General features: G+C 42.2%; 1 protein-coding gene across 1 annotated transcript in view; it reads right to left on the reverse strand.

The window, feature by feature from the left end:
- Positions 1-18,539, reverse strand: part of lmtk2 (lemur tyrosine kinase 2) — a 101,616-nt gene extending 83,077 nt beyond the window's left edge. The window contains exon 1 of the mRNA XM_033040560.1: positions 18,076-18,539. Coding sequence (XP_032896451.1) covers positions 18,076-18,217 — 142 coding nt within the window. The 5' untranslated portion in view covers positions 18,218-18,539. The remainder of the gene's footprint in view (positions 1-18,075) is intronic.
- Positions 18,540-21,559: the final 3,020 nt, after the last annotated feature.

The following is a 21,559-nucleotide window of genomic DNA, read 5'->3' on the forward strand; positions in this document are numbered from 1 at the left end:
CGCAGAGTCATAGGTAATTGCAATTTTGTAAACCATTATCAAAAAAAATTATGCATTATTCAGCAATATTTCCCGTAAATCAAAAGCAATCAATCTTATGTAGTTCCTTGGTCAGTGTTCTAATATATTAAAACTAACAAATTATTTTTTAAATGAATGTAAATCTACAAAGACTGAAAGTATTTCTGAAATCTTTAAATTAGAAAATGACTTCAGATTAACACAATCCTGATCAACTTTGGCAGTACCCTGTACTATACATTGGCTTAAACCATCCCATCACATGGAGGAATAAGTGCTTGAATTAAATTTAAATTTAATCTTTCCAAATGTATAAAACTTATTCAACCTGGTTATTTCTCAATAATGATGAAATAAAGATAGAGACTTTACTTTAAAACAAAAAAATAGACAACATTCTACCCTTTATACGAATTGCACATGAAAACTTCTAGATCATAATTATTCCCACAATCTCATGGTGTGTGTAAATTTCTGTACAATTTATCTCATTGGCTGGAAACTGCCTCAATTTCTGACTGAAAATTCCTGGACAAGATCCCCACCTAAAAATTAGTCACGCTGATGCTGGCATTCCTGAGAGGGGCGTTTGGTGCCAAAGCGGACCTCATATCTATTCAGCTTCACTTACTGCAAGTTACTTGCCCTGAATTAGGTAATAGGAGATAGTTGCAAATTCTTTTGAGATTATTATTGTAGTTACTGCTTCTGAATTGAAACAATGGTATCTTTGTGAACAACACTTTGGGTCACAGTTGCGCTGTCACCTATTTTTCCTTAATTGGAGCTGTTGAGGATTGTGCCATTAAACTTATTTGTCTTTTGGGTAAAGCAGATGGCAGGAAAGTTTTTCTCTTACGGTACATGTTTATTTATATAGCGTATCCTTCACGGTTTCATCATTACTGTCATCCAGTCACCTCATACTGCAGAACTGGTCTTATTTTATTTACTTTATTTTCAGTCAGATACAAATAGAATTCTGAGGTGTTTTTCAAGCTTGCTGGTCTCAAGTATTAGCTGGTCTCGACCAGAAATGTAACCCATTCCTTCTCTCCAGAGATGCTGCCTGTCCCGCTGAGTTACTCCAGCTGTTTGTGTATCTTTTATTAGCTGATGTCAGAATACTAGAGAGATCAGGTCAAAGTGGGCAGGGTCAGAAAATTAATGAAACAGAAAGCTTAAGATCACCATCAAGGACTGTGGAGAAAATACAGAGAAAAAGCAAAATTCAACTGTTATGATTTGCAAGAGAATATGTTTATTCTTATACACAATGCCAAGTTTACAACAGTTAATGTTTAGTGACAGACAGTGAGATATTTTCCCATGTTTAAATGTACGACCAATGGTCAGATTCAGTTGTACCAATCAAAACAGAGTAGGAAAAGTAGAGTGTACATAACTATGGGTTGGGGAGAGTGACAAGACAAGGGAATGCTAAATCATTGCTGATTTTAACTTTAATGGGTGATTGGGCTTGTTCCAACTGCAACCTTACAGAGATACGTATAAATTAAGGAGTATTTTAATAAAAGATAGTGTTATGATCAGTTAGTCAGCGGATAGTGTATTTTATAGAACTGACGGTGCCTTGGGAGAACTTAGTGGATGAGGCTTATGAAAGGAAAAAGCTGAGATATGTAGACTTGGCAGCATAAGTTGAGCAGCGAGAATGGAGAGCAAGAGTATGTCAGGTAGAGGTGGGTTGTAGAGTTTTCATAGCGAGATCATAGCCATGATCACATTAAATGACGGTGCTGGCCCGAATGACCCGAACGTATTTTCTATGTTTCTATGAGATCAACCTGGTCGCTGTTTGAAGAGCTAGGAATATGCGGACAAAGTTTGTGTCAGGTCGTAAAGCAGATGTCAGAGGTAGCAGAGGCAGCAGAGCAAGGCAGTAGGTGGATTTAGTGGAGAAGAAATAGTATCAGTTGAGGACAGAAAGAAAACGTATGACATGCAGTATGTGTATTCCTTTGTAATTGGAGTATGTGTAAGTGTATGCAAGGATAATATTTGTGGTGTTACAAATTTAAGGATGGGCTCGGTTTAGTGGAAGATAGGATGCAGGTGTTTAGCATTTGCTAGTGAGCTAATTCGCTGCAGCTTCCTTTATTTAGTAAATACTGGTAGCATAGGTGGTGGGAGCAGATATTGAGGGGGCTTGTTCTGGGACACCAGAACCAACTGTCCCGAGTTGTCGTGGGCCTAACACAACGAAATATCAGTGAAGGGAGGTGCCCACTAGATAACCCCATCATATACAGTGGCTTGCAAAAGTATTCATACCCCTTGAACTTTTCCACATTTAGTCACGTTACAACCACAAATGTAAATGTATTTTATTGGGATTTTATGTGATAGACCAACACAAAGTGGCGCATAATTGTGAAGTGGAAGGAAAATGATACATGGTTTTCAAATATTTTTACAAATAAAAAACTGAAGTATTCAGCCCCCTTTACTCTGATACCCCTAAATAAAATCCAGTGCAACCAATTACCTTCAGATGTCACCTAATTAGTAAATAGAGTCCACTTGTGTGTAATCTAATCTCAGTATAAATACAGCTGTTCTGTGAAGGCCTCAGAGGTTTGTTAGAGACCATTAGTGAACAAACAGCATCATGAAGCCCAAGGAACACACCAGACAGGTCAGGGATAAGGTTGTGGAGAAGTTTAAAGCAGGGTTAGGTTATAAAAAAATATCCCAAGTTTTGAACATCTCACGGAGCACTGTTCAATCCATCATCCGAAAATGGAAAGAGTATGGCACAACTGCAAACCTACCAAGACATGGCCGTCCGCCTAAACTGACAGGCCGGGCAAGGAGAGCAGTGATCAGAGAAGCAGCCAAGAGGCCCATGGTAACTCTGGAGGAACTGCAGAGATACACAGCTCAGGTGGGAGAATCTGTCCACAGGACAACTATTAGTCGTGCACTCCACAAATCGGGTCTTTATGGAAGAGTGGCAAGAAGAAAGCCATTGTTGAAAAAAAGCCATAAGAAGTTCCGTTTGCAGTTTGCCACAAGCCATGTGGGGGACACAGCAAACATGTGGAGGAAGGTGCTCTGGTCAGATGAGACCAAAATTGAAGTTTTTGGCCTAAATGCAAAACGCTATGTGGCGGAAAACTAACACTGCACATCACCCTGAACACACCATCCCCACTGTGAAGCATGGTGGTGGCAGCATCATGCTGTGGGGATGCTTTTCTTCAGCAGGGACAGGGAAGCCGGTCAGAGTTGATGGGGAGATGGATGGAGCCAAATACAGGGCAATCTTGGATGGAAACCTGTTAGAGTCTGCAAAAGACTTGAGACTGGGGCGGAGGTTCACCTTCCAACAGGACAACGACCCTAAACATATAGCCAGAGCTACAATGGAATGGTTTAGATCAAAGCATATTCATGTGTTAGAATGGCCCAGTCAAAGTCCAGACCTAAATCCAATTGAGAATCTCTGGCAAGACTTGAAAATTGCTGTTCACAGACGCTCTCCATCCAATCTGACTGATCTTGAGCTATTTTGCAAAGAAGAATGGGCAAAAATTTCAGTCTCTAGATGTGCAAAGCTGGTAGAGGCATACCCCAAAAGACTTGCAGCTGGAATTGCAGCGAAAGGTGGTTCTACAAAGTATTGACTCGGGGGCTGAATACTTTTGCACGCCACACTTTTCAGTTTTTTATTTGTAAAAAAATTTGAAAACTATGTATCATTTTCCTTCCACTTCACAATTATGCACCACTTTGTGTTGGTCTATCACAAAAAATCCCAATAAAATACATTTACGTTTGTGGATGTAACGTGACAAAATGTGGAAAAGTTCAAGGGGTATGAAAAGTTTTGCAAGCCACTGTACTTGCATCTATATGATTGACATAGAAAAACATAGAAAAACATACAAAAATAGGTGCAGGAGTAGGCCATTTAGCCCTTTGAGCCAGCACTGCCATTCAATATGATCATGGTTGATCATCTAAAATCTGTAACCCGTTCCTGCTTTTTCCTTTAGCCCTAAGAGCTAAATTTAACTCTCCCTTGAAAACATCCAGTGAATTGGCCTCCACTGCCTTCTGTGGCAGAGAATTCCACAGGTTCACAATTCTCTGGGTGAAAAGGTTTTTCCTCATCTCAATCATAAATGGCCTACCCCTTATCCTTAAACTGTGATCCCTGGTTCTGGACTCCCCCAACATCGGGAACATTTTCCCTGCACTTAGCCAGTCCAATCCCTTAAAAAATTTATATGTTTCAAAAAGAATCCCTCTCATCCTTCTAAATTCTAGTGAATACAAGCCCAGTCGACCCATTCTGTCATATGTCAGTAAATAGACAATAGGCGCAGGAGTAGGCCATTCGGCCCTTCGAGCCAGCACTGCCATTCAATGTGATCATGGCTGATCATCCACAATCTGTACCCGGTTCCTGCCTTCTCCCCATATCCCCCGACTCCGCTATCTTTAAGAGCCCTATCTAGCTCTCTTGAAAGTATCCAGAGAACCGCCCTCCACCGCCCTCTGAGGCAGAGAGGGTGCCACTCTGGGAATTAACCTGGTGAACCAACGCTGCACTCCAGTCCTTCCTCAAATTAGGAGACCAAAATTGCACACAATACTCCAGGTGCGGTCTCACCAGGGCCCAGTACAATTGTAGTAGGACCTCCTTGCTCCTAAACTCAAATCCTCTCGCAATGAAGGCCAACTGCTTGCTGCACATGCATGTGTTCAAGAAGGAACTGCAGATGCTGGAAGATCGAAGGTACACAAAATTGCTGGAGAAACTCAGCGGGTGCAGCAGCATCTATGGAGCGAAGGAAATAGGCGACGTTTCGGGCCGAAACGTCGCCTATTTCCTTCGCTCCATAGATGCTGCTGCACCCGCTGAGTTTCTCCAGCAATTTTGTGTACCTGCTGCACATGCATGCTTACTTTCAGTGACTGATGTACAAACACACCCACCTCCCCTTTTCCTAATCTGACATCATTCAGATAATAATCTGCCTTCCTTTTCTTACCACCAAAGTGGATAACCTTATATTTAATCCAGTCCTCCGGTTTGCTGCTTCCTCTGGCCAGTTTATATGCCTCTTCCTTGGAATTAACAGTTGATTTTCCTCGTTAGCCACAGTTGAGCCGCCTTTCCAGTTTTATTTTTTCGCCAGGCAGGGATGAATAATTTGTGGAGTTCATCCATGCGGTCTTTAAATCTTTGCCATTGCATCTCCACCGTCAACCCTTTAAGTATAATTTGCCAATTTTCCCTAGCCAATTGCCGTCTCATATCTCCAAAATCTCCTTTCTTTAAGTTCAGTACCTTAGTCTCTGAATTAACCGTGTCACTCTCCATCCTAATGCAGAATTCCACCATATTATGTCACAATGCAAGAATTTCATTGTCCTATCTGGGACACATGACAATAAACTCTCTTGACTCTTGATTTATTGCCCAAGGGGCTTTGCACAACAAGATCGCTAACTAATCTTTCCTCATTACACAATACCCAGTCTAGGATGGCCTGCCCTCTGGTCGGGTTCCTCTACATATTGGTTTAAAAAACCATCCCTTATACATTTCAGGAAATCCTCTCCCTCAGCACTGTTACCAATTTTGTTGGCCCAACCTATATGTAGATTAAAGTCACCCATGATAACCTGTGCCGGGCAGCTACTGAACCTTACCCAACACATTGAGGACGGTTTTGAGTGCAAACTCATCACTGGAGCAGCTTTCATAGACCTCACCGCTGCCTACGACACTGTCCAGCACCGCACCATGATCAGGAAACTTTTTGACATGACTGGTGACCTCGACCTGTGCCAAGTCATCAAAAGCCTTCTCAACAACAGGCGCTTCTTCGTTCAACTAAACGACAAGAAGAGCAAATGGAAAGCCCAAAAGAATGGCCTACCACAAGGCAGCGTACTGGCCCCCCTCCTCTTCAACATCTACACCAACGACCAACCACTTCCCCCACAATGCTGCCGCTTCATCTATGCTGATGACCTCTGCATCACCACCCAAGAGGAGAACTTCCAGAAGATCGAGTCTGTCCTGGAAAGCGCCCTCCAAGAGATGACAACCTACTACAATAACAACCACCTGAAACCCAACCCATCAAAAACCCAACTATGCAGCTTCCATCTTAAAAATCGAGATGCAGGAAAACAACTGAGCGTCTCATGGGATGGCCACAAACTCTCCAACCACTTCCATCCCGTGTACCTCGGAGTCACACTCGACAGGACACTCTCTTTCAAAACCCACCTTCAGAACACCAAAGCCAAGGTCAACACTCGCAACAACATCCTGCGCAAACTGGTAAACTCAAAGTGGGGCGCTGATCCACCAATCATCCGTGCAACTGCCCTAGCCCTGTGCTTCTCCACAGCTGAATACGCGTGCTCAAGCTGGAGCCGCTCCCACCACACCAAACTGGTTGACACAGCCCTCAACGACACCTGCCGCATTATCATGGGATGCATAAAGACAACGCCAGTCCCGTGCCTCTACGCCCTAACTGGTATTGCCCCCCCCCCCCCCCATATCAGACGATCCATCATCGCCAAAGACGAGCGGAGAGCACAGGAGATCGATACCAGGCACCCCCTGCACGGACACACAGCACCTCCACCCCGACTGAAATCTAGAGCCAGTTTCTTGCAGACAGTCCCACCTCTCCAGACAACCAAAGAAACAGCAAGGACCAACATCTGGAAAGATGAATGGAACCAGCTCAACACACGAGCCCACGACTGGATGGAGAGAGGAATCACTCCGACTGAATGCCTCGCCAGCGGGCACGACCTCCCATGGCCAACCTGGAAGACCCTCAACAGATTACGAGTGGAGCAGGGGAGGTGCAAAGCACTTATGAAAGCATGGAAATACCAGGCAGAAGACACATGCAGCTGTGGAGCAGTACAGACAATGTCCCACCTACTGGAGTGTGACGACGCCCCCCCAGTGCAGCCCCCAGGACCTGGCTGAACCGACCCGACCAGCTGTGACCTGCGCCAGATACTGGCAGAACGACATCTGAGATTGCAACGGACTCGAAGAAAAAAAAAAAGAAGAAAAAAAAAGAAGAAAAAAACCATGATAACAGCTGCGCCTTTGCTACACGCATCCTTAATTTCCTGCTTGATGCTATCCCCAACCTCCCTACTGCTGTTTGGTGGTCTGTATACAATTCCAACAAATATCTCCCTCCCCCTCCCATTTCTCTCCCTCCCTTCCCCTTTCCCTAACACCCAACCTCCCTCTCTCCTCCTTCCTTTTTTTCTCCCTCCCTCTCTAATTCCCTTCCTCCCTCCCGCTCTCCTTCTCCCTCTCTCTCTCTCCATCCTCTCCCTCTCTCCACCCCTCCCTCTCTCCCCCCTCCCTTTCTCCCCCTTGAGACCACCCACCGTTCTGTAAAATCAGGGCCAATCCCAATGTAACTGCAATCCCACTAGTAACCTTTCACCACTAGGCTTATCCAGAATTCTACCACTGCCTGAAAAATAATCAAAGGCTCAACTACCACTGAGAAAGAGAATTCCAAAGACTCATTGCGCTATGTACCTAAAAAATCGCCTAAGTGGGACAGGCCCTTAATGATGTGAGGAGACTTCATGGAGAATGGAATTAACTCATTGAAAACAAAGACAAAATGAGAATTATCTCCCTCAATGCTGTGTCATTCTTTGAATATGACAGCTAATTGCAAGAGATGGCAGATGTAAACAATGTGGAAAACTGCTTTACTTGCTTTCCCTTCTGCTTTCAACAACTCCTACTTTTGACCTATTACTCGCCCACAGAAAGAATTCATGCTATTGCTCTGTCAGCTGAACTGTGGTCAGAGCACACCTCCTCGGTCAAAGAACACAATCCTATGCCGATTTGGAAACCCTCACAAATTGCAACATAATCACTAAGAACTGACATGCCAAATTGCAACTACACAAACAAGGTTTTTCCACAGTATCTCGATACATGCGACATTAATAAATCAAAAATGAATCGCAAGGGCTTTGTTCCTCTTGATACTACAATCCATAGTCTTATTCGATTTCTTGTCATTAATTGTCTGGTGCTCGCAACAATCTTGAAAGGATTGCAACACGTTAAAGTATGAGGAAGGTATTTGTAGGTTAATAAAAATTAGGAACAACTCAGTACAAAGATCTAACAAGTGAACCACTGTTGTCAACTAATTGTGAGCACTCACCTTCAAGAAACGACTTTCCATTTTCAGGTCCCAATCCAGAAACTTGAGCACAAAAATATAAATTGACTGGATGCAGTAATAAGCGAGTGACTGGTGTTATCTTTACTAACGTATCAAACTGATGCTCCCCCTGCTTCCTCAAATGCAAAAGAAAAAACACCATGGCATTGCTTTGAATAGGGCAAAATGTAATCCTTAATCAGCACAATGAAAGTAGATTAGCTGCTCATTATTGCAGTTTGACAAAGTAAATAAGATTTGCCGTTTAAGTGTTGCTTTTAAAATTGTGGCCATTAGGTCATCTGTTATAGCTTTCAAATCATGTGGTGTCAAGACAAAAATAAGTGACATCGCAAAAGGACAATATTTAGAGGTTCAACATATCACACACTGACACATGAGACTGCAAATGCCAGAGCCCGAAGCAAAACAACACACCTTGATGATCTCATGGGTCAGATGCAACTGTGGAAGGAAATGGACAGCCCACATTTCAGGTCGAGACCCTTCCTCTGGTCTGAAAAAATGGATAAGAGATATCCATTACAGAAAGGTGAGGAGGTGGGGCTAGGCCTGGCAAGCAATAGTTGGATCCAAATTAGGGGTGGATTGCTGGATAGAGTGGGGAAGAGGGGGCTGGCGATAGATATGCTGGAACATGACTAGCTGAGATAACAAGAGACTGCAGATGATGGAATCTGATGAGAAAGGAAGGTGGAGTATGGGTCCAAATAAGGAAACATAGAAAGTAGGTGCAGGAGTAGGCCATTCGGCCCTTCAATATGATCATGGCTGATCATCCAGAATCAGTACCCCTTTCCTACTTTTCCCCCCATATCCCTTGATTCCATTAGCCCTAAGAGGTACATCTAACTCTCTCTTGAATACATCCAATTAATCGCCTCCACTACCTTCTGTGACAGAGAATTCCAGATTCACAACTCTCTAGCTAAAAAAGTTTTTCCTCATCTCAGTCCTAAATGGCCTACCCCTTATTCTTAAACTATAACCCCTGGTCCTGGACTTTCCCAACATCAGGAGCATTTTTCCTGTTCAATCCCTTGAGAATTTAGGTGATGGGTAGTAGGAGTGGGTGGGGAAGAAGCCAGGTGAGTGTGACAGTATCTGGGTGGATACAGGGACTCAGGGTGGGGAAACTGGTAACCTGAGATTATAGAAGTCAATGCTCATGCTGTTAGAATGTAGATTACCAAGGCAGAATTTGAGGTGGTGTTCCTCTAGCTTGCGTTTGGCCTGCCATAGCAATGGAGGTGCCAAATACAGGCTGGTCTGTATGGGAATGAAATGGCTAGCAACTGGGAAGTCCAGGTGGACAAAGCACAATTGCTTCACAAAGTGATCACCCAATTTGCATTGTGGAAGCCCACAGGTATTGGCTATGGCACATATAAACTCCCCCCTCTAAGACAGACTTTATCCATTGCAGTCTACATACTGTTGTGACAAGTACACATCAGAGGTCATCACCCTGGCCCTACACTCATTGCAGGAACATCAAGTTTACAGACTCCTATATATTGACTATTGCTCTGAGATAGAGAGAGAGGGGGGGAGGGGGGAGGGGGGGGGGAGGGGGAGGGGGAGGGGGAGGGGGGAAGAGGAGAGTTTGACAGAGCTCTTAAAGATAGCGGGGTCAAGGGATATGGGGAGAAGGCGGGGTACTGATTGTGGATGATCAACCATGATCACATTGAATGGCCGTGCTGGCTCGAAGGGCCGAATGGCCTACTCCTGCACCTATTGTCTATTTCAATGACAATTCCAACCAAACAGGAGTGAACAAGAATGCATTCTGAGCCTCTTACTATATTCACTATATACTCAACTGTGCAGCCAAATCCTGATGTAACCCCAATTACAAGTTTACTGATGGCCCCACTGCAGTGACTGGATCTCAAACAATCGTGAGATGGAGCACAGGAGGAGATAGAAAACTTAGTTGCACAGTATCAAGACAAACTCTCCACAAGCAAGATGAAGGAACTAGTTATTGACTTCAAGAAACAAGGTGAAGGACATGCCCAAATCAGCACACATGGTGCCAAAGTGAAGATGGTCAAGAATTTCGAGTTCCTAGGTGTACATATCAAAGGTGTGAACCCCAAGAAAGGAAAAAATAAATCAGCCATGAATGAATGGCAGAGTAATCTTGATGGGCTGAATGACCAAATTCTGCTCCTATTTATTATGTTGTGGATGTAACAAGTACGTCACAGATACCAACCTTCTCACGATCGAGTCCATCTACAACATGCTGCCATGGGAAAGCAGCCATCATAATCAATAACCTGTTCACTCCTGTTATTTCTTCTTCTCCCCTCTCCCATTAGGCAAAACATAAAAGTTTGAAAGCAGGTCCCACCACATTCAGGAACAACTTCCCCCCTGCTGACTACTGAACCTTCCTTCTATCAGCTTGGGAGAAGTCATGATCTTCCAACGTACCTCACTGTGCATGTTTGACAACTTCTTTATAACTTTAATGTTTATAATATTGTAATACTATATCTGCACTCGTGTATTTTTCTCTTTGCACTACCTGTTATATTTGTATACGACTTGATTATACTCATGTATAGTATGATTTGACTAGCTTGCGCACTAACAAAGCTTTTCACTGTATCTCAATTCACATGACAATAATAAGCCAATAGATGAGGTTAGATGGGATCCATGTAAACCTGCCTCACTGGGAGGCTGTTTGGGCCCTGTATGATAGTGATGGTGGGGGTGTAGAGGCGAGGAGTAAGTGTTGCACCTCCAACAGAAGCTGGGGAAAGTGCCAGGAAAGAGGGAGGGGAAGGATCAGCAAACCAGGGTGCCCCAGAGAGTGTTGTCTCGGCAGAAAACAGAATGCAGTGTGGAGTGCGAGAAGTGACAGGTGGTGGGATCACATTGTGATATGAATCATCTTCCACAAATCTTGCACATAAAAGACTGTGTCAGATGACTGGAATGAAAACTTAAAATTTAAATCATGACATCACTTTCAATCACCATGTCTGAAATAGACTTAAAGCAATATCATAAATTAATGCATTAAAAAATCCTGGTAAATGTTTTCCAACAGCTACATATTGTTCTTCCATCACAGAACAATCTCCACAGCAAATAACCTACCACAAAATAAACAGGTACTTCTCAGTGCCAGTCCCCAGCTGGTCACGTTTTAATCAGAAGGTATTTTGATAACTTGTGACTAAAAATTCAACAAGTGTTGGTTTTTGACATATTAAATATAGAATAACAAAATAGTTTAGAGTACAATGACACTTCAGTTAATTATAACTAACATAATAACAGATATCCATCTACAGTACATCCCTAACATTCATGAACTCAAATCTTGTGTGGGGATAAAACAATTGCTGGGTCTTTTGAACTAAAGTTCTTTGTTACAATTGTGAAATGCTGCACAACACATCTATTGCAATACTTTAGCTTTTACAGGTATATTGCTATGTCAATGGTGAACCAAGGAAATGGCCAAATTTCTCCAATGTCCCACAATACATTGAAAATGGCATCAGGTGTAGATGTTTCACAGGAGGTGAATCTGGCCTGCATTAAATGGCAAAAAAAAAAAAAAATTCCTTCAGGATTGTACCACAAATTAATGATAATTAACTGATTACAAAATATTACAATTAGCTTTTCTGCTCTGAAATAGTATCACTACCTTATATTGAGAAACAATCATTGAAAATAATCTGCAAGAGGCCTGATAAGAGTGGATTTAACAATGATATCTAGTTAGGTGGAAATTATTTCTCACTACTCAAATGCGTTGTTAAAAGAATGTTCCCACTCTCTGGGTATCCCAAAGGGATTTACAGCCAATGATCAAATAGATGTTCAGAGTAAAGCCAAACAAAGGATTTTATTGTTGGCAACTGTCTTGGCATAGAGCTCAGTTATGTAGGCCACTGCTGTCCCATGGTATATACAGCCAGCACATTTTAGAGAGTGGAACTTCAAGAAAACAGGATCTCTAAATCTGAACAACAATTGAGGCGATTAGGTTTATCAGGAGTCTATTCTTCAGAACAAGAGGTAGGTTGTAGCACAGAGTTCAAGGAAAAAATAGAGAATGACTTTGAGGACAAGAGGAGATGAAGTTAACAGGATCAGTAAATCTGTTGGTTTACTGATACCGTCTGTATACTGTTTAACAAATACAAGGTGGATCATGTCAATAACAAGTCAGAGTACCAATGGGAGATAATTTCCAGGCTGATAGCTCTCAAAAATAGATTTTTATTTCTAAATTGAGGAACATATTTAAAAACATGAATGTACCAATTAGGGTGGAGGACAGCAAAGACATTGGCACAGAATGGATAGAAGCAACAACATTTTTACAGAGAGTAAATAGTGTTAAAGAGGATGCAATATGGCAGAATGTCCTTGGATGAAGGGTGATCCAATGTGAATGCTTTACAGTTTTATAAACAGAGGTTTAGATTAAATACTTCAAACAGAAAAAGATACTATGCTATCCATTCAACAAAGAGAAGTGCTGGGATTACTTTTGAATCATTGGGGAAAAGGTAACTTTAACAATTGAGCAAGTAGTCTCTTATATATTGTAAACTGGGCATCACAAAATGTGTGTATACCAACACTTATGCACATTATTCAAAGCAAATATTTTCCTTGCATTCTCACACACTGCTAAGAGAAAGAATGATCAGCAAGTTGACAGCATCAAAATATTGTTAGTGGTGAGAAGAGGGAGAAGAGAACAGGAAGAAAAAAATCCCTCATTTATTAATACTGGCAGCAGTTTTTTGTTTTGTTTTTTTTAACTGCCAGCAATTGAAATCTGAACTAAAACAGAAGATACTAGAAACACTGCATATGAGGCAACATCTGTGGTAGATCTAGCAATAATGATCACACGGTTTTCACAATCTCACCGAAAATTTGATGAGCAAAATATTGATAATTACTAATCCAGAAGATTATGGCACTTGGGATCCACGGAGACTTGGTCGACTGGCTTCGTCATAGAAGACAGAGGGTAGTGATAGAGGTTTAATTATTCTGACTGCAAGTCTGTGATGAGTGCTGTTCTGCAAGGATCAGTGCTGGGACCTCAGCTCTTTGTGATATATGTAAATGATACAGACAAAAATGTAGGTGAGTTGATTAGTAAGTTTTCAGACAACCCAAAAATTGGCAGAGTTGTGGATAGTGAGGAAGACTGTCAAAGGATTCAGCAGGATATAGGCCACTTGGAAAGATAGGCAGATGGATATTAATTCAAACAGGTAAGAGTTGCACTTTGGGAGGTCAGAAAGCATTTGATAAGGTCCCACATAGGAGATTAGTGGGCAAAATTGGGACACATGGTATTGGGGGTAAAGTGCTGACATGGATAGAAAATTGATTGGCAGACAGAAAACAAAGAGTAGTGATTAACGGGTCCCTTTCAGAATGGCAGGCAGTGACTAGTGGGGTACTGCAAGGCTCGGTGCTGGGACCGCAGCTATTTACAATATACATCAATTATTTAGATGAAAGAATTCAAAGTAACATTAGCAAATTTGCAGATGACAAAGCTGGGTGGCAGTGTGAACTGTGAGGAGGATGCTATGAGAATGCAGGGTGACTTGGACAGGTTGGGTGAGTGGGCAGATGCAGTTTAATGTGGATAAATGTGAGGTTATCCACTTTGGTAGCAAAAACAGGAAGGCAGATTATTATCTAAATGGTGTCAAGTTGAGAAAAGGGGAAGTACAATGGGATCTGGGGATCCTTGTTCATCAGTCACTGAAAGTAAGTATGCGGGTACAGCAGGCAGTGAAGAAAGCGATTGGCAAGTTGGCCTTCATAACAAGAGGAGTTGAGTATAGGAGGAAGAGGTCCTTCTGCAGTTATACAGCACCTGGAGTATTGTGTGCAGTTTTGGTCCCCTAATTTGAGGAAGGACATTCTTGCTATTGAGGGAGTGCAGCGAAGGTTCACAAGGTTAATTCCAGGGATGGCGGGACTGTCATATGCTGAGAGAATGGAGTGGCTGGGCTTGTATACTCTGGAATTTAGGATGAGAGGATATCTTATTGAAACATATAAGATTATTAAGGGTTTGGACTCGCTAGAGGCAGGAAACATGTTCCCGATGTTGGGGGAGTCCAGAACCAGGGGCCACAGTTTAAGGATAAGGGGTAAGGCATTTAGAACGGAGATGCGGAATCACTTTGTCACACAGAGAGTTGTGAGTCTGTGGAATTCTCTGCCTCAGAGGGCGGCGGAGGCCGGTTCTCTGGATACTTTCAAGAGAGCTTGATAGGGCTCTTAAAGATAGCGGAGTCAGGGGATATGGGGAGAAGGCAGGAATGGGGTGCTGATTGTGGATGATCAGTCATGATCACGTTGAATGGCGGTGCTGGCTCGAAGGGCCGAATTGTCGACTCCTGCACCTATTGTCTACTGTCTAAATGTACGAGAAAAGTATATAACAACTGGCAGGACCCTAAGGAGCATTGATGTCCAGAGGGATCCTGGGATGCAAGTTAAAAGCTCCCCAAGAGTAATCATGGTGGTAAAGAAGGCATACATGCTTCCCTTTATCAGGGTGTTGAGTATAAAAGTCAGGAGGTCATGTTGCAGCTTATGAAACTTTGCTCAGGCCAAATATGCAGTATGTGTGCAGATCTGATCACCAGATTACAGGAAGGATGTGGAGAATCTGCAGGGAGGCAGAAGAGGTTCATCAGGATATTGACTGGATTAAAGAGCTTCACCTCCCGTTGGACAAACTCAGATTGTTCTCTTTGGAGCGTCACAGGCTGAGGGACAACCCGACAGAAGTTTATAAAAATTATGATAAGGCGGATAGGGTATGATAGGGTGGATCATCAGTCTTTTTTCCCAGGTTAGAAAGGTCAAATATTAGAGACCATAGTTTTAAGGTCAGAAGGGTTAAGTTTAAAAGAGATCTACGGAGCAATTTTTGGTTTAACACAGACTGGTGGGTGCTGCTGCCACCAAGGGAAATGGTAGAAAAGATATGATAGCAATGTTTGAGAAGTATATAGACAAACGCATGAACAGGCAAGGAATTGAGGTTAAAGATCACTTGCAGGTGGATGAGCAATTTAAAGTGGCATCACAATCAGCACCAGCATTGTGGGGCAAAGGGATTTTTCTTGTCCTGTCTCAAGTGATTACTGTTGTTAGTGGATCTATGGGCATTTCACCCAGACTGCACTTTAAAAAAAAAAAATCACATCAGAGCAACCCGACAGATGTGCAATTCTGACCAAATCATCATTTCTTGACAGTAATTACACAAAGATATTTTGCCCCTTTCTCCCTAGTCAAAGTTAGGTTGTTGTGCTGTCAAGCAAAGCCCACATCTTGTATTCAGTGGTGTAGTAAAATGAATGACACCTATAATGCAACCAATTAATAGTGTATAATAAGCCAAAAACAGAAGCAATTTATTAACTGAGCATCTGGGGACGACTAAATTAGATCATCTTATAATATGAAACAAAAGGTGTAATGCCCTTCCAACCATCTGCTTGGTTAGTCTGATTATTAAAAGTTAGAAAATTCAAATATATAAATGAAACAGAATACAATATGATTTTTTTTTTAATCTGCAGATGTTGGAAATCTGAAATAATGTAACTGGCTAGAAATACTCAGGTCAAGCAGTATGTGTAGAGAGAAAAGCTGGGAGTGCTTCAGTTTTAAGCCTCTTCAGAAATGGAAAAGAAAATGGGAAGGAATGGAGAGATCAAAGAGATACTGAGTCCAGTGCTGTCATTGTTAAAAACAGTTTAAGAAGGGGGAAGCTGAGACTTTATTCCTTGGATTGCAGGAGGCCGAGGGTGATCTTTGGGAGGTGTATAAAATCATGGATGTTTGTTGTTTATCTATCCTGAGATATTCCTCACCTTCCACCTCTTCCTCCTCCCTCTATTTGCAACATAACTTTAACTTGCTTTCTCCCTTTCCCAGTCCTATTAAAGGGTCAACACAAAACTTTAGCACAGTTTCTCCTTCTACAGATGCTGTCAGAAATGTTGAGTGTTTCCAGCATTTTCTGTCCTTACAACCGCAATTGTGCTCACACAGAAATCTCAGCCTCCTACACATAGGATATGACAAATCACATTCAATCTGCTAACTCATCCACAATTAAAACATATTCCAGAATCAAGCTGCTAAATTTGGATTTAATGTCTTATATTAAAAACCAAATCAATCTCACAATGCAATTCAACCATAGTACAATATGCAGCTGGAAACTGCTTTGAGCAGCATATTTTTATTCACACATTACAATATTTTTTCATAGCTATAATACTCAGCTTGAAGTTGTCAAAAAAAGGTAAAAGAATTTAAGGTTACAGTTAAATTAAATTATACAATTATGAGCTCTCATTTCATACCTAAGGAGATTTTACAAGAAAGCAGGCATTCACTTTTAATGAATGACATTTGGTTATTGGAAGTACCAATAGACACAGGAAACTACAGATGCTGATTTACAAGAAAATACAATATGCTGGAGTAAATCAGCAGGTCAGGCAGCATCGCTGGAAGACATGGGTAGGTGCCATTTTTGGATTGGGGCCATTCTTCAATCGGAAAGGTCTTCCAGAGATACTACCTGACCCTCTGAGTTACTCCAGCACTTTGTGCCTTACAGAATCAGTCTTACAGAAAGAAAACCTAATATGAATCAGTAACTCTTTTCACATCACACAATATTCCTTTGTCACAATAATAGCTATTTTTAAAATAACTTTATTGCCAAGCAAGGTGCATCCCAAGAGGACCAGAAAGTCACTAAAGATAAAGGAAAGTGTAGATGTCAGAATCTTGAGCAAAAAAATGTGCTGGAGGATCTCAGTGGGTCAGCTAACATCTGTGAAGAGAAAGGACAACGTTGTATGCCCTCCACAGATACTGCCTGACCCCTTGTTCCTCCAACAATTTGTGCTTTGCTCATTTTTTTTTTTTTATAAACACCGCGTTTCACAATTATATTACTTGTTGTAATCTTTATTAAAATCAGAAAATGTTCAAAAGGCTATTGTCTAGAATGTTAGCAATTTCATTCCCCACAGACATTACCTGAAGTGTTGGTTGTTTCCAGCATTTTGTTTTCAGATTGCAAGCATCAACAACATTCTTTGTCAGATGCCTTCTCATCACCCCCACCCCACCCTACGAAGTTGTATTCATAAGATATGCGTGCTACTTACTAAATCAGGAAGTATTGCTCATCCCTAAATACATGTCGAAATTAGCGTTTTAGTTAGGCCACTTCAGAGTCATTCACATTCTGTGTCTGTTCACATCTAGGCCAAATCATGTTAGGGAAATGCAATTCCTTTCCTGAAGTAATGAACTAGTTGCAATTTAAGTATAACTGTGGTTTCCTAACAATTAGTGATCAAGCTTTATTCCATTCTCTGTGTATTAAAGGCGGCACAATGGCACAACTAGTAGAACTGCTGCCTCACAGCGCCAGAAACCCAGGTTTAACCCCGACCTCGAGAGCTGTCTGTGTGGAGTTTGCATGTTCACAAAGACTTTATAGGTTAGATGGCCTCTGTAAAATTCCCCCTAGTGTGGAGGAACTGGAAGAGAAAGTGGGATAACACAGAACTAATGTGAACAGGTGATCGATGGCCTGTTTCCATGCTGTATCTTTAAAACCTTGAACATCTGAACCTAAATTTAACGGGTTAAACGTCAATGCGGGAAAAACAGCTGTTTTTCTTATATGCACATCCACATTTCATCAGAGGAGCGGCGGCATTTTCAGATTGCAATACACACTGACCTGCACTTGTTTGCGGAAGTGGAGCGCCTTGGACAGTGCGCAATGCCAGCAGCAGAAGGATGCCGGCGCTCATCGCCATGCTCGGCCGCGGCTCAACCGCTGTCAAAGACTGCCGACCGCCAGCATTTACACGGCCCCCCATTGATGCGAGCGACTGCTCACGACAACACCCGGCGGCCGCCGCTTTTCTTCCTGATTTTCCGGCAACAAATGGTGACTGGCGCCGGCCCGCTGCAGCTCATCCTTCCTCACAGGCCCCGATTCCAGCTCCGCGCCGATATCCTTCTCAAACCGTGCCTCACAAGCGCTACTCTGCGGTCCGCTGACTGCGTGGGCATTTTCCTGGTGGCAGTGGCGGCGGATTTTTTTTGTTTTCCGGGCGCTTTCGCTAGTGACGCGGCCGCTCTCTCATCGCTCTTCCCACAGCCGCCATGATGCGTCAGGACCAAGCGCAGCCCACAGCCACCTTGATGGACAGCTCTGTCACCCACTCGCACGTCCCTGTCACCGACGGGTACGGACCAATCGGCGTCGGAGGTTGAGACAAGGGGCGGGACATTTCCACATGCAGGGGGGGATGACGGACTGGACGGCACGTCATTCCCCTAGCAACCAATAGAACCCGTGGAGAGAGCCCTGGCGCTCCAAATGCGTTGCTAAGGGCCAAGACATGGGGGTCCCAATTCTAATTTTAATGCTCATCTTAGTTTTTTTCAGGTTTATTATTGTCACCTGTGCCGAGGTATAGTGAAAAGCTTTGCTTTGCATGCTATCCAGTCAGATCAGACATGAGAGGCAAAAAGCCAGAGTAACTCAGCAGGTCAGGCAGCATCTGGAGAAAAGGAATAGGTGATTGTTGTTTTTTGCATATCTTTCATTCATGTGTTCTATGTACCATCTATATCTTTCGTTTCCCTTCCCCCTGACTCTCATTCTGAAGAAGGGTCTTGACCCGAAACGTCACCGACCTATTCCATTTCTCCAGAGATGCTGCCTGGCCCGCTGATTTACTCCTATTCCCTAGACAATAGAGAGTCAGGAGAAGAAACACGGAAATACAGATGCTGGTTTGCACAAAAGGACACAAAGTGCTGGAGTAACTCAGCAGGTCCACTAAACGGTTCCTATCCCTGTAAGAAGGTGGAATAAAAATGAATTTGAAGTCTCAGGCTATGAGTATATGCAGGAGCTGAAAGGAGTAGGGTGACTGGGAGAGGGGGTGGGTGGGCGATGGTTGGAAAAACAGTTTTTGGGGGGGAGGTGGATTCTGAGTTGATGGTAATTCTCACCACAGATGCTGCACGACCTATATCATTTCTGTTTTTATGTTAAAGTTCCAGGTCATACAAATTTTGCTTTTTGTTACCAACGTGGAGGCCAAGTCAGTGGATATTTTTAAGGCAGAGATAGATAGATTCTTGATTAGTACAGGTGTCAGAGGTTATGGGGAGAAGGCAAGAGAATGGGGTTAGGAGGGAGAGATATTTTTCACACAGAGAGTGGTGAATCTCTGGAACTCTCTGCCACAGAAGGTAGTTGAGGCCAGTTCATTGGCTGTATTTAAGAGGGAGTTAGATGTGGCCCTTGTGGCTAAAGGGATCAGGGGGTATGGAGGGAAGGCAGGTACAGGATACTGAGTTGGATGATCGATGATGGCTCGAAGGGCCGATTGGCCTACTCCTGCACCTATTTTCTATGTTTCTATATGGCATGATTGAATGGCAGAGTAGACTTGATGGTCCGAATGGCCTAATTCTACTCCTGTCATTTATGAACTATCCCCCTCATTATTTTTAATCAAGCATTCTCTTGAATCCTCTATGGACACCATGTCAGAGATGTACTTTATACTGAGACAAGAAAAAAACTATAGATCAAATGCTACGGAGTCTGAAGCATGGATACACATCCCATTGCGACCAATTGTCATAATTGCTCTAAATTCCTGAGATCAAAACCTATATGATATATTCAACAGGCTGTGAATTTACAACTTTTCCCCTGGAGAACCACAAAATCAATTTCTTATGTTAAGTATGATGCAGATAATTGCACAATCTTTGTGAAAGGTTTGAATCCAGGATTAAATGTTCCAAAAATCCACTTGGAATATTTTTTTGTTCATTGATCAAATCCTGTGCATGTAATAAATATAAACTATGTAAAATTTCCAAAATCACTGCCTTATTTCATTTTGTTTCTTTTTTTAAGAAGAATCAGATGGCTTTCGATAAGCCTACACAGAACACTGCCCAATCCCATTTGTCTGTGGGATGTGCTGGTGAGTGATGGAAATCTGATAGATGGTGAAAAATTGATTAAATTAATATAGATTAAGGGGCATTTAAGAGGATAAGCACAGGGATATGCAGTGAATGGAGGGATTTGGATCACATGCAGGCAAAGGAGATTAGTTAAACCTGACATGCTTGGCACGGACATTGGGGGCTGAAGAGCCTGTCCCTGTGCTGTATTGTTCTATGGAGTTGAATGGACATGTTCAATCTCCATTTCACTGAAATTGAACCTTATGGAACTGAAAGTTAATGCTGCTCTTAACTAAAGTTGTATTAAGAAGACCTTTTCAGTTTTGCAGAACACTGATAAAATACTCAAGAAATATTTCCAAACAGAAGCAAAAATAAAAAAAGTGAAATGTTCAAGTCCTACATTTCCAGTGATGCCCAGAGTTCTAGAATATAATAAATGGTACAGTACTGGTTTAGTTAATGCTGCTACCTTGAGCTGGTTTCATTCTAATGTGGATTCATAATGGGTCCTTGCCCGGTACATAATTAATATTATTCTGCAGAAACATAGTTTCGATCTGAAAACCATTGGCAGCTGTATACAAGAAACTGCAGATGCTGGAATGTTGAGCAAAACACAAAATGCCGGAGTAACTCAGCGGGTCAGGCAGCATTTGTGGAGGAAATGGACAAGTGATGGTCAGCGATGGAGGTTGCAAGATGAATCCAGAACATGGCACTCTGCGTGCTGTTCCAGAAGAGGATCTATTGTACTCATGTATTATATGATTTGACTGGATAGCACACAGAACAAGCAATTCGCTGTATTTCTGTACACTTGACAATAAATTAACTAACTACATATTTCCATTTACATGATGTAAACATGATGACAATTTCCCTCTATACACATTCCTTGAGAGAATAATCCAAGGGTTTCAGTTTTTTGTTTTTTTGTTTTTTATTTTTTATTTTTTTTGTTTATTTTATTAGAAGTTAATACAGTACAAAACAATACAGTGGCACCTAATTTTAGGTGCCAACTATGTCATACCGTAATCCATTCTATGTACAACCTCTAGTTTTATGTTATGAGAAGGAAGTAAGCAAGACAAGAAAAAGAAAACAATAGAAAGGGGAAAAAGTGGAAAAATAGACGGTGGAGAGTAGAAAAACGTGAAGTGTGTATAAAAAAAAAAAAAAAAGAAAAGAAAAAAGAAAAAGTGGAAAGTAGA

This window comes from Amblyraja radiata, chromosome 22 (assembly GCF_010909765.2).
Source record: "Amblyraja radiata isolate CabotCenter1 chromosome 22, sAmbRad1.1.pri, whole genome shotgun sequence".
Lineage (NCBI taxonomy): Eukaryota > Metazoa > Chordata > Chondrichthyes > Rajiformes > Rajidae > Amblyraja > Amblyraja radiata.